Source organism: Orycteropus afer, unplaced genomic scaffold (genome assembly GCF_000298275.1).
Source record: "Orycteropus afer afer isolate SDZICR_OR568_19922 unplaced genomic scaffold, OryAfe1.0 scaffold00007, whole genome shotgun sequence".
In the NCBI taxonomy this organism is placed as follows: domain Eukaryota; kingdom Metazoa; phylum Chordata; class Mammalia; order Tubulidentata; family Orycteropodidae; genus Orycteropus; species Orycteropus afer.
In genome coordinates this window covers 15144148-15158975 of record NW_006921594.1, presented here as the reverse complement: position 1 = coordinate 15158975, position 14828 = coordinate 15144148, and the positions used below count along the sequence as shown (strand labels likewise).

General features: G+C 38.5%; 1 protein-coding gene across 1 annotated transcript in view; it reads right to left on the bottom strand.

Annotated features, from left to right (window-relative positions):
- The window catches only part of SRPK2 (SRSF protein kinase 2), a 198531-nt gene extending 185575 nt beyond the window's left edge, over nt 1-12956 (bottom strand). Inside the window, exons 1-2 of the mRNA XM_042781411.1 lie at nt 12920-12956; nt 9502-9565 (exon numbers count right to left, since the gene is read on the bottom strand). Of these exons, the coding sequence (XP_042637345.1) occupies nt 9502-9565; nt 12920-12956 (101 nt within the window). The remainder of the gene's footprint in view (nt 1-9501; nt 9566-12919) is intronic.
- Nucleotides 12957-14828: the final 1872 nt, after the last annotated feature.

Here is a 14828-nt window from a genome sequence, read left to right as displayed (position 1 = left end):
GAGGGGAGCTGTTGTATTGTAAATTTTGGTCAACGACATGAGACAAAGTATATGTGAACTGCTGTATGAAAAGTGAATTTACTCTGTAAATTTTCACCCAAATCAAAATAAAATTTAAAAAAAAAATTAGCATTTAGAGTATATTATAAATGCCATGATTTCTTGGTGAGACCTAGAATAGCCTACCAATCTCAAGGGTTGAAAAATAAAGTAGACTGGAGCTCATGGAAGGGCACCCACGAGTGAGGGGAATGAGCACTGCTAACTGGGGCTCGGATATATGTCCTGATTTCCAAAACAGTGTTTCCATAGACGGTTTATATGATAGGTTTCTAAAAAAGTTTAACTGCAGGAGTGGTTTTGCTATTGAAATCAAGTCTATGGCCTTAGTTGTTATCGTCAGCTGTGGTCAAAGTGGTCCCCGACACCTGGCAACACCGTGCACAATGAAACAAAACGCTGCTTGGTTGCACACTGGCCCACTGTGGTTCATGGAGTTTTCAATGCTTTCTTCAAAAGCAGATCACCAAGCCTTTCTTCCTAGTCCATCTCAGCTGGAAGCTCCACTGAGATACAGTCAGCATCACAGCAGCACGTAAGCCTCCACTAACAGTGGGAATTCTACCAGTGAACCAACACTCTTTTTCCCCATCCCCTCTCCCCCGTGGCATGTAGGACCCATGTTACTAAAAGATTCGTAACACCTCAAATGACTACCCCCTGTGGTCCCTATTGGGTCTTCTAATTCTGATCTCCTTTACAAAAGTCACTCAGAAATACACCTACTCATCACTTATCAACTATCTCATTATTTGACACTTCACATTTACAACGATAGTAAAAAACCTACAGTCCCACTATTTTGTGCGTTAACAACATACATGTATCACTAACGAGCACTGAAGTACCGAGAGTAACTCTGGCTGTGATGGCTAAGGGTATGTGTCAGCTGGGCGGGGCTATGATTCTCAATGTTCGGCAGTTACGTAATGATGTAATTTAGCATGATGGAGTCATCCTCCATTTTGTGATTTGATGTGGCTGTCCTTCCATTTATGCATAACGTTGATTTTTGCATAATGCCACTTTTGCCTAACAACCTGGTCTTTGGAACCTAACTATGTTGATAAGTGAGGAGTAGATGTATCCAATTGGCTGTGCTATCCTCCTTAAAATAGCTCAAACTCTGGATGGCACAAGTATAGCCACCAGAATGCTAGAAAAAAAGGTGGAAAGGAAGGAAAGAAGAGTATACAGTACCAAGTTGGTGAGGAAGTGGAGCCCACTGGTGAGCGTGCAGACTGGTACATTCACTTTGAAAAAACTGGCAAAATCACTAAAGCTCCACAACTGCACTCCTAGGAATATACTCAACAGACAGAAATGCATGCATAGGTCTATTCACCAAAACAGCAGCAGTGTTCCTGTTTTCGGTTTACTAGTGCCACTCTGACAAGAATATACCACAAATAGGATGGCTTGAACAAACAGGAGTTTATTCTCTTGCAGTTCAGGAGGCTAGAAGTCCTAGTTCAAAGTGCCAGGCTCTAGGGGCGGGGTGAAAGCCCCTAGACCTTGGGCTTCAGCTCTGCCTCTTGTTCCCGGCCCACTGAAGCTAGAGGCATCTCTTCATTCCGGCAGCTACTGGCTGCTGAGGCTAACAAGCCCAAGGTCAACAAATAAAATGGCACAGTCCTCCTATTACCAAACCACATGGCAGGCCATTGATTCAAGTCCATTCAAAGTCCCAGGGTCGGCAGAGCATGCCAGGCTGCTGAACAACGACTCAGCTACGTGCAGGGTTCAAGCGTGCCATAAGCATACGCCACAGCTTCTCCTTATATACAGGAAGCAGACCACATCGGTAAGGTAGCTACGCAGCTGCTCACAGTAGATTACACCATGGAGTTGATTACCAATCTCATCATAGGGAATATTACATCCAGCTACCCAGCCACTCAACCAGGCCTAGCCAAGTTGACACAGAAATTTAACTACCACAACTCCTAATGGCCAAAAACTGCAAACATCCAAAATGTTCATCAATGGTATCATGGATAAATAAATTGAGGTATATTATGCAATGGAATACCATACTGCAATGAGACTAAATGAACATAAACAGCATGGATGAATTTCACAGAGCTTATGTTTAGAGAAAGAAGCCAGACTCAAAAAAGTATACAGAAGGTTTCTATTTACATAATGTTCAAAAACAAATACAACAATTGGATAGCTATATGCAAAAATACAAATTTTGATCCTTACCTTATACTATATACTAAAATGAATTCAGAATAAATGACTGGCTAAATGTTAAAGAGCTAAAACTACAAAGTTTCCAGAAGTAAACCAAGAAGGAAAATCTTAGTGACCCTGGGTTTAGCAACAATTTCTCAAGGACCACAAACCAAAAAAAAAAAAAAAAAAAACGAAAAACAAAACCTCACTGCCGTCAAGTTGGAAACAACTCATAGTGACCCCTCCTTGGGTTTCCCCAGGCGGTATCACTATGGAAGCAGATTGCCCAATCTTCCTTCTGAGGAGCAGCTGGTGGGTTTGAACTGCCAATCTGCTGGTTAGCAGTCAAATGCCTTAGGTACACTACCACACACACTATACATACATACATACATACATACACACACACACACACACACGTATATGTATACACATACATAAAATCAATAAATTGGATTTCACGAAATTAAAACACTTTATTTTTCAAAAGACACTGTTACAGAAGTAGAAGAGAAAGGGAAGGAGGAAAGGAAGGAAAGGCCACAGAGGACTTGGCCCTAGAATATAAAAAGAACCCTACAGCTCAATGTTGTTGTTGTTTTTGTTGTTGTTATGTGCCATCAAGTCGGACCCGACTCATAGCAACCCCTCCTTGGGTTGCCGAGGCAGTATCACTACAGAAGTAGATTTCCCAACCTTCCTTCTGAGGAGTGGCTGGTGGGTTTGAACCACCAGCTTTCTGGTTAGCAGTCAAGTGCCTTAGGCACTACACTACCACAGCTCCTTACACCTCAATAATAAGATGATAAACAGTCCAAGTTTTTAAAATGGGAAACATATTTGAACAGACACATCATCAAAGAAGGTATATGGGTGGCAAATAAGCACATGAAGATGTTCATCACCATCAGCCATTACAAAAAGTAAATGAAAACAACAGTGACACACCAATACAAACTCATTAAAATGGCTACATTGAAAAGACTAACCATATCAAGCACTGACAAGGAGGTGGAGCAACTAGAACTCTTATACACTGCTAGTGAGAACACGTAAAATGGTACAACCAACCACTGTGGAAAAACAGTTTGTCAGTTTCTTCAAAAGTTAAACATATACCCACTATATGATGCAACCTTTCTGCTTCTAGGTATTTACCCAAGAAAAACGAAAAGCATAGGTCCACACAAAAATTTATATACATATACATACATACACATATATTCCCACCTCTCTCTATATATATAATGTATATATATGTACACAAACACACATATATATGCATGTGTGCACAGGGCCTTAGGCATTTGATTGCTAACCAGAAGGCTGGCAGGTCAAATCTACCAGCCACTCCTCGGAAGGAAGATTGGGCAATCTACTTCCATACTGAGACCACCTCAGAAAGCCAAGGAGGGGTCGCTATGAGTCAGATCCAAATCGACAGCAGTGAGTTTGGTTTTGCAACACACACACACACACATACATACATATATGAGAATGAATGTTCATAGGACCTTTATTTAATTTGTAATAATCATAAATTGGAAACAACCCAAATGCCCATCAAAAGGTGAGGGGATAAATAAATTGTGCTATAACTATACAGTGGAATACTATTCATCAATATAAAGGGAAGAGATATTGAGGCACAGAAGAACATGGATAAATTTCAAAATAATAATGCTGAGTGAAAGAAGCCCAACCAAATACAGGACATACTATATGATACCATTTACTTTAAAAAAAAAAAAATCATGCAAACTAATTTTTAGTAACAGAAATCAGATCAGTTTTTGCCTAGGGATAACTAGGGCTGGGAGCGATTACTAAGAAGCCCAAGGAAACTTTTGGAGGCAATGGATATGTCCATTATCTTGATTTTGGCGATGTTTCCACAAGTGTACAGTTATGTCAAAACTCATCAAATTTTAGTCCTTAAATATGTGCAGTTAACTGTACATAAATTATACTTCAATAAAGTTGTAACAATGGGGAGGGGAGAACAAATATAACTTATCTAATGTTAGAAGCAGCTCTGGTGGCACAGTGGGTAAAATACTTGGCTACTAACCAGAAGGTCAGAGGTTCAAACCCACCATTGCTCCATGGGAGGCAGATGAGGCAATTTACTTCCATAAAGATTTATAGACTTGGAAATCCAATGGAGGTCGCTATGAGTCAGAATCAAATCAATGGCAGCAGTTTGTTTTGCTTTGTTTTAACTTTAGAAGTATGACAGAGGCTACCCTTGGTGGGGGTGGAGAGTGCTAGTGACTAAGAATGAGTACCAGGATCGCCTCTGGGGTGCTGTCAATGTTCTGGTTCTTGATCTGGGTGCTGGTTACAGAAAATTATGAAAATTATTCGAGCAGTTCACCTACGATCTGTGCACTTTCCTGTATGCATCTTCAATCTTCAGTAAAAATACGATTGAACGTTATACAAAAACAAAACAGCACACAGGCTAAGTGGAAGGAAGACAACACAACACAGCTTCTCTTGCCATCTCATCACACCATTTAGAAAAAAATTCATCTCAAATACAGAGATCCTGTAAGTAGAGAAACAAAGCCAACAGTGGAAGAGTGGGGGTTGGAAAAAGCAACAGACAGTTATCAATTGTTTGTCCTAGCCCCCAAGATGACTCCTGCTTACTTCATAGACAAGGGGCAAAATAAATTCAACCTAAGAGTAGGTAAGGGACACCTGGATCTTGGATCCTTTTCTAGGAAGTATCCTTTGCTTCCCTCTCTTCACCTGGTCCTTTTCCATTATCCTTATTCTTCCAGGCTTTTCTTTTTTCTTTCTGCATCCACACATCATTATCATTTGTCCTTTTCCTCTTCATTTAAGGAGGTTTGGTGTAAGAAAAATTAAAATCAAACATGCACACCACGTTCTTTATGTATCTGAAATGTCCTTACACTGGGGGAGGGACAACTTTCAATATCTCTCCATGTGGGGTCACTTATTTAAATATGAGACCATAAAGGTCACCATACATTCTCCTCTCCAATTCTGTTTATAAAACATTGGTAGAATATAGGACACAGTATAAATATTTTTATGACACTTTCTCCCTCTCCTTTGCTCTGCTCTCCTGAATGTTGTTGTTGTTGTTCTTATGTGCCGTCGAGTCGGCCCCGACTCATAGCGACCCCTCCTTGGGTTTCCGAAGCAGTATCACTACGGAAGTAGGATTGCCCAACCTTCCTTCCGAGGAGTGGCTGGTGGGTTTGAACCGCCAGCCTTCTGGTTAGCAGTCAAGTGCTTTAGCCACTTGTTGTTGTTGTTGTTGTTATTTGCCGTCGAGTCGGCCCCGACTCATAGGACCGCTAATAATTTATGAATTCAGCTATGTGCTAGCTATCTGGGATGCTAATGATCTAGGCTAGGAATTCTTAACTATTCAATTACAAGTATGAGGATCCCTTATAACATCAAAAAATGTCAAAGACAAACACACACAAAAAAATAATCTTCTTAGTATCTAGTATCTATTGACTAAGAAAATACAAAACTATAAGGCACTACTATCTAGTTAACTACTAATAGACTGTAGGTTGTATTAATTACAACATCTAGTTACATTTAACAATAGCAGACATGGACTATGTTTAGTGTGAAAGGAGATTCTCAGCTACTCAGACCCACTCTAACCTCCCCCATTTCTCCCCTTCCCCTCGGCTCTACCTCAATGGACTGGGACTCATTCCTCTCAGCATTCTGGGCTCACTTCTTGTTTACTGATTAAGAATGGTACGATTCCATTACATGAGTTCACCGAGGAAACAGCAATTTCACCCACGTGCCCTCCACTCCCTCAGAATCTTTCTGGGATGTTTGTTAAAGAAACTTCCCAATAGCTATTGCTTCTATACACACACACATTTTGTTCCTTCCTTTTTTTCTTCTCCCCCTATAAAGCACTTAGAACCAGTACCTGAACTGTTTAAGAAATTATAAGTATAACCACCTTATGTTTTTCTAGCTAATACGATTATTAATACTCCTTCTTCCTCCTCCTCTTCCCTATTTGTTCCATCACACAAATATCCAAATCTCAGGGGTACTCTAACCAGGAGTAAGAAAAAGAAACAAAGACTTGAAGAGTTGGCTTCTGCATCAATATTCATTGTGTATTTTATTACATTAAGGGGGGAGGGGAGGCATAAGGAAGTAAAATTGTGCCTGGCACCAAACCTACCACGCTTAAGATGAATACATTCATTCAGCAGGCACTCGTTAACAAGAAAACACTCTTCGTATGATTTACTCCTAAAATCTCCAGAAGGGTACCCACCTGCCTGCAAACGTATCTTCTCCTTAACAGGCCCAATCATATAAACTGGGCATCTTTTTAAACTCATTCAACAATGCTCTCTACCCTTAAAAATCAAAACAATGGGTAGACTGAAATTTTCTCTCTCTCCCAAAATGCAAAACTAAAGTATAACTTTCTGTAATCCCATTAATTTTTGCTCTTAGTCAGCTATTCCAAACAGGAGTATCTCATGCCTTCCCACATAATTTTAAATTTCAAAGTGATTGTGATCTATTAAGTTAACTTTCAAATACAGCCCCAAAACAAACTTCAAAATTTCATTTCATTTGTATTTTTAAATGGTGCAGAAACCTTAACAATCTACCAAAAACAAAGTTTATTTTTTGTTTTGTTTTTCTCATTTTACAAAATTGCCTGAACAAAAAATAATTCAACCAAGACCCCTTTAAGCAGGCTAAAAATATGAGATAGGAAAATTACTAGGAATATCACATTATGGTTTCTCTATTTATTATATTTTGTATTTAAGAAGTGTTGTTTCTTCCACTTAGTTTCCCGAGCTATTAAAAAAGATCACCCTATAATACAGGAACAAAATCAATTACAGTGGTAACTTCTGCTTTCTTACAATCAGATTCTTCCCTCCCTAAAGAAATTTTTTTTTTCATTCTTCCTAGCAACAGAGACTGAACTACTGACCAGAGTACATGTAAATTCCAAGTATCTTTAAGACTCAATCCATGCCTCAAACTAATTAAAAAAAAAAGAAAAGAAAAAAGTCAACACAAATACTTTCAAAATCTAGGTGCTAGTGAACAATGACTTGAAGAAAGTAACAGTATTCCCTACAGGGAATACTACCTGGTAGCATAAGGGATTACATTCTTGGGAACCATACGCTGTACTGGGTGGATTTTTTCTTTTTTTTTTTTTTAAACTTCAGATTCTTATTTTTCAAGTTTTTCCAAACAAATTAAAAATACAAATGATTTGACTACTGATTACTGTACAGTTTTAATTAAGAGAAAAAAGAGGGAATTTTCTATTTTTAATATGTTTGCAATATTGAAACAATTTGTATGCCTGCAATGTGTTGCTTGACTATAAGCTTCTTTTATCACCCATTATATCTGCATATCACAACTGCCACATATATGTCTAAGCATCATCCTCCCAAAATAATAAAGTAAGCAAGCCCTGGTAAAACTATATAAAGAACATAAGCACAGGGGCTAGTTGCTAAATTTTAACATCATGACCACATGCATGTCTCCTTTTCCTTAAACTCACCCCAAAAGCCTAGGCTAAACAAATAAATGTTACCACTTAAATATTTCAGAATATTTTTCCTTAGAAGAATATATTTCAACTAGAAAAGCTTCATTCATTTCCTAATTTGCTTCTCTACCACCTTCATTCATTCTGTTCAATTCTGGCTATTTATAGAGAATTCATGCTACTGCAAAAGAGCACATAATTATTGTTGTCAACCCATTAAGAATGCTTTTCCAAGTAGCCAAACTCTAACTTTCCAGTTGGCACCTGGGCCATTCACTATTTACACCACCACCCTTCTCCCCTTCCCATCACCACCATTTTACTGGCAGAATGTGCACAAGAATGAAGACTGTTTTTCATCTTAGAAAAGGGACTGCTTAAATCGAATGGCTAGCCACAAACCAGAAGTTAGAAGCTATATAAAAATAAACACAAGGCTTCCTAAATTTCTGTTTTTAACATCTAAAGAAAGCAGTACCATCTTAATCTGTAATGTCCTGTTATAGTTAGAAGCTTTCCATTAAATTATATTAATAAATTGATTTAACGTGATCCTTTTTGCTATCAGACCATGTCCGCCATATACTAGTGTACTTTAATTAAATCCATCTTACCATTCTAGGTTCTTTGCCTTACATTCTAAAAATACTTTTCTTATATCATTCCTTAAAGCTAAATTATTTCTCCATAATATTTTCCTAAATATTAAATCTACGAACAAAGTGATAACCCTGAAAACTATACCCAGAAGAGAGAAATCAACAAATTTTGAGTATAAAATATCACCATTAAGGATAAACTATTAGGTAACCAACAGAAAAGGTAATCATCAACTGCTTGCCCAAGAATCTCAATTTAAAACATTATGGAGAATACACAATTTTGGTAAACAGAAGTGAACACAATATTTACTATATCAACTATCGCCTCTTTTCTGATTTGAGATGAAAATGCCTTAATTCTCTTTAATAAGGAAAAATAGTCATCTTGATAAAATAGCTCCTTACAGGTATAATCACTTGATTGACAAATAAAATAATTGCTTTTAAAAAAATACTTCTGAGTCATTTTGTCCTTACCTGCAGGCATGAACCATTACTGCATGCAGTGACTGTTCCATTTCCTAGCACAGACTTGAAGAAGCATCGTATCTCTTTCAGAATGTGACTAATCTGTGGTCTGCAATTCCTAAGCTATTTACAAACGGCACTCCCTTTCCACATAAGAAAATATTACAACCAATTATCGAATATTTTTCACCTCAATCTTACAAACAACCTGGGTAATATTGTGTAGCAGCAACCTCGAAATACAGGAAGACAATCAAATAGCAGCATTTCCTTAAAGCAAGATTTTTGAAAAATCTGTTTGTTATTTTGCCTTAAAAAAAAAAAAAAAAATGTGTAAAGCCCTCAACAGCTGTCACACATGAACCAGCGGTCTGCTGTGTTATGGTGTGCATGCTGCAGCTGGTTAGGCTCCAGTATTTTTTTTAAAAAATCAATTATCCTTTGCAGAAGCAGAACAGCTTGCCCAAACACACATCTTCAATACAGCACAATGACCGGCATGCAGTACAATACGTTATAGCAAACTTGACAGAAAATAAGAAACAAGAGAAAAAAACAAAAAACGTCCTGGTTTGTTTCTTAGCAATGCTACACCATTAATTGTTCATGCAAGAGATGTAGCGGTACCTTTCTGAAGAGGACGACTTCTCAGAGTTAACTGACATCAGCAGCTCAATCTTCTGCTTGATTTCTGGAAAAATCAGAAAATATTCACAACCAAGATTGCCTGTCCTTGCTTTCAAGCCTTATATCAAGAGATTTTCTTCTTTAAATCCCTTTTGTTCAGAACGAGGCCACAGGATTCGCAGTACTTCTGTTAGGACTGGGATTCAATGGTGCTATAAAGGGAAAAAGCTCCAGAGGCATCAGGCCTTGCTAAACTATGCACATGACTGTTTATGAAAGCGGGAAGTACCACTTCTTTTAAGCAGAGGGGTGTTTTCTTTTTTTAAGGTAGAACTAGCATGGCTCTACAAGAAGATTCTATATTCAACAAATTAAAATTCAGTAAGAAATGTTAACATCTGAATTCAACATGAGATAATTTGAGAAGCCTGAGTAATAAAGTTACAGGCTGGGATGAACAGACATGCAACCCTTGGCTGCTTCTATTTCAGTAGCCCTGAAAAATATGGCTCAGTCAGTAAATCATTTTGGTCACTTAAGAATGAAATATTCAACCAGAACCCTAGTTACAGATTTTTTTAAATATTAAACCTATGTTATAATGTCTTGATTGTCTTTAACTAAAGACCTAGATGTTACCTCGTCCCTAACTCCTCTAGAAAAGGATTTCTTATTTCATACTTAATTGTCCCCTCCTTCTTCGCAATACAGTACAAGTGAACAGCAACACCCAGTTACCGAGCTGAGCTAATATATTTGTCCTTTCAGGAAAGGACTGAGAATGCCATCTACCATCAAAAATGTAAGCACCAGTTCAATCTAATTGAAAGAAAATTGCTGATGCAGATTTAGAAAACAGGTAATAGATTAAACCGGAAGGAAAGGTGAAAATCAGAGGGAGAGTGAAGGGGGGGTGGGGGTGGGAATCTAACCCATTTCCTTCAAAATACTAAGGAGTGACCTAAAACACAGAATTTTGAGTAAATAAACTTTACATGGTCCTATGAGCCAGATTACTTCACTTAGACGAGTGTTTTCCTGTTCTTAAAAAGTATTTCCAAATGCATTTTAAAAATTAAAGTATGCTTTCATAATAATATACAACAGTGCCACTGAAATGCTATAAGCTATCTCTGAATTTCAAAGTAGACTTCAATAGTTCTTTATGTTTTTAAGGTAGAACAACCTTTAAACTTTAAGAATACTGACTATAGAAATCAAAGTGGAATATGAGGAAATGTAAAGGAAAAATGGGTGAAAAATTGGCTGCATAAAATACAATGGGCCTATATAAGAATATCTTCTCAAATGTTAAAATAAGGGGTTTTCCCAATTGTTTATTGTAACCTTACAACTTTGTCTAATGGACAATATAAAACTTTCATGAATATGTGCTGAGAGAACAGAGTCTACCACAGGCTGGCACCAACCTAACTACTTGGAAGTGCACAGAGTACAGTGGTTAAATGGGGATGATAATCATGAAACTTACCTTGAATGTTCTCATATGGAATACAGAGCCCAGCACATGGAGACACAGGTAGGCGGTGCTCAGTAGTACCCCTCCCCTCTTCTTAAAAGAGCCTGGGGTTTAGTTCAGGTTATGCCCTCAAACAGCCTCGGATAGGAAAGCAGGTTCCTTCATCCTTTTTAACAGCCATAAGACCTCGGGGAAATTAAACTCTCCATGCCTCTATCTCCTCTCTGTAAAATGGGAATACTACTAATTCCTACTTGAAGGACTGTTGTGAGGATTTAATAAAATCCTGCGTGGCATGTAGTATGCCCTCCGTGCCTATTACTATGTAGTGACTAGAGAAGGATAGTAATCCCTCAATAAATGTTTGTCAGATGAGTTAATTAAGTACTAAACCAAAACCCAAACTCACTGCCATTTAGTCAGATCCGACTCACAGTGACCCCTTCTTGGGTTTCCAAGGCAGTATCACTATGGAAGTAGATTGCCCAACCTTCCTTCTTAGGAGTGGCTGGTGGGTTTGAACTGCCAACCTTCTGGTTAGCAGTCAAATGCCTTAGGCACTACACCACCACAGCTCCTATCTACTTAAAGACAGTGCTATAATCTACTTCTAGGTATGGATACTATCCATGGGTCTGGTTACTCCCACCTTTATTTAGAATTCAGCTGGCCATTTTATTGACTTCCATTTTATCTTAAAATCTGCCACAGCCCTGGGGGACTTTAAAGTCCATGTGGATTTAATGTTTTAAAACCCTAGGCTCAGAGCCTTGACCTCCTCAATCCAGCCTCCTGAGTATAACACCTGAGTCATCCACTCATGACTACATGCAGAACACTCTCACAGACATGCTGTAAATATTTTTCCCAAATTAGCTGTTGTTTTTCCATTTTATTCACAGTATCTGGGACCACACATTTTATTTTTATGCAATTAAGTTGACTGATCTTTCCTTTATGAATCCTGTTTTTCTGTTAATCTTAGAAAGGTTTACCCCACACTTTTTTTTTTTTTCAAACTTTACCATTTTCTTCTTACACAATTTAGAAATTTATTTTACATGTAAATCATAGGCCCCTCTAGATTTATTCTGGTCTTATGGATTGATGTAGAGATCCAATCTGGTTTCACAGATCACCTTTTAAAACCCTACAGTGCCCTCAATTCTGAATTATTCTCTTCATATCCACCCCTTGTTCTTCTAAAGCAGCAGTTTTGCAACCTTGTAATTACATATTAATTCAACCCTCCAGTATTCCACTTGCACATTCAGGTCAATGAATACTTCAGGGAATAAAGGAGGTGGGGTGGGGGGCAAAAGGAGGGTCTGTAAACTTGCTTATTTAATAGTTTCCCTGTAAGTTTCATCTATGTTCCCTGTGTTCTTCTATCTTCCACACTGTTACACTTAACCAGTGCTCTTACATGCTTTGCCATTTTACATGTCATACTGGTCAGCTCTTCCTACAGCTCTCATCTTCAATGAATCCTTTACATTTGTTCTCATAATCGCATTCCTATTCCTACCTAAAGAACACACCTCCTTATTTCACACAGGAAACAAGCAGGAAGTAATTCAGTTGTAGTTTGAATGAACACATTTAAAATTATGATTAACTTTATTTTAGTCATGATTGTGTTTTAAATTTCCTAATAACATTAAAGGAGGGCAGATTTTTGTTGTTGTAAATCACACTTTTGTGTTTTTAGGGTTCTCCTTTGAACTGTGGCTTGTCTTCTTGAACCTAGCCCTGAGCTGAAAACTTCATGCTCCTCTTTTTATCTTATAAGACCTCCTCTTCTAGCTACCCCTTGACATCCACATGACCACATGTGAATCTCCAACTCACGGCGTGTATCCTTCTACTCCTAATGAGACGTGTCTCACCTAGACTGTCCCTGGAAGCTTCGAATGCAATGTCCACAAGTCAACTCACCAACTTCTACATGCATCTCTGTGAACAGCAGCACCATTGCCTCTCCAAATCAGGTTTTTTGTTTTGTTTTGTTTTGTTTTAAGAAAACCTGGACTAGTTCCCCATGTCTCACTGGGGATATCACTCCCATCATTTCTTCTTTATATATTATGCTCCAAAAATCCTGAGTTCTATGTGATTCCCACACACACCATGTTTTCTCACACCACCCAATCTCATTACCCAGCTTCCTCTTCCTGGGGTGCCACTGTATGTACAGTTTCTCCCCCTTGTATACCCAGCTTGCTTTTCTAAACTCAGCCCAAATGTTATCTCCTCCCTGAAGTCTTCTCAGGCAGAACTAAATATTCCTCCCCTTCCCCACTGTCCGGAAGCTCTGCTGGAGTAGTGCCTAAGGCACTTGACTGCTAACCAGAAGGCGGGGGCGGTTCAAACCCACCAGCCACTCCTCGCAAGGAAAGTTGGGCAATCTACTTCCATAGTGATACCGCCTCTGAAAGCCAAGGAGGGGTCGCTATGAGTCAGATCTGACTCCACAGCAATGGTTGTGTTGTTTTTGCGTTGCCCTACTGTACATCATATTCACTTGCATTACATAAATATTAAATATTAAATTACTTGTTTGACTCCCCATGACTTCCCTGAAGATCCCAAAAAACCAAACCTATTGCAATCAAATTTATTCCAACTCCTAACATCCCTAGAGGACTGAGTAGAACTGCCCCACTGGGTTTCCAAGGCTGTAATCTTTATAGAGGCAGATTGCCACAACTTTCTCCTGTGGAGAGGTTGATGGGTCTAAACCATAAACCTTTAGGTTAGAAGCTGAGCACTTAATCACGGTGCCACCACGCTCCTTTCCTGATGATAGGATAGAATTTTCACTTCAGTTCACCAAGGGTCTCACATATCACAGGCACTTCATAATCTTAACCTGTTTCAATGAATCAAGTTAACAGTAAAATTACAATCCAACTAGACTGTTCCTCTATTCCTATATGTATCTTTCCAATAAAATTAATCAGAAATTCTGACAATTTTAGGACTATAAAGCAGAAATGTGAGGGAGAAAAAAGAAGAATAGCTGGTGGCAATTTCCCCATTAAGAAAAAAAAAAAAAAGTCTTAAACCTACAGCTAAATTTCCAACGACTCTACCTTTTTTAAATCAGCATTTGAAAGACTATTTTTATTATATTTCCAACCAATTAAAATTAACACCATTAGTCAGCTTTGTTGATTATAATTGGTTGGACTGAAACATCATACTGTTCTATTCATCATCTTATCTTCCAAAAGAGAAAGCCTGATTCACTAGGAATTCCCCATTCTCTTATATTCAACCTACAGACACTGCTCATGATATTCTTTTATTCTCATCTTCATGCACACCCTACAAAACACTCAAATTTCTTGGGAAGATCCACCCTTTGTTTCTTTTCAGTTAAAGGCCTACTGTCTCTAAGATATCATTTTCCACTCCATAACACAAGTGAGTTTTAAGACTCCTGGAACACCTAGGAGTATGAGTCCAGAGCTGAACCAATCCCCAGGAACCGTGACCAGGACCAGCAGATCACCAATAACTAACATCGAAACAAACTCCAAGAAAGCAGCTGCCCCAATGATTAAGACATCTTAGGACAGAAATAAAGCAGCCCTGAATTCATCTAGAATCCTAAGACCTGCAGCAGTAGAAGATTAACACAGGGATGCCAAGGTCATGAAGTGCTCCCCCACCCCAGCCGATTCTTTAGATAACTAAATACTGAGCAGTGGGACTCAGGTAAGACCTTTACTTTTATGGCATGGCAATTGAACAGGATAAAATAATTGGCCAGATTTTAGATCTCCATTCCCCACCCCCCCACTAGGGCTGTTCAAAGGAGCACTGGTAGTGCTGCTGACCC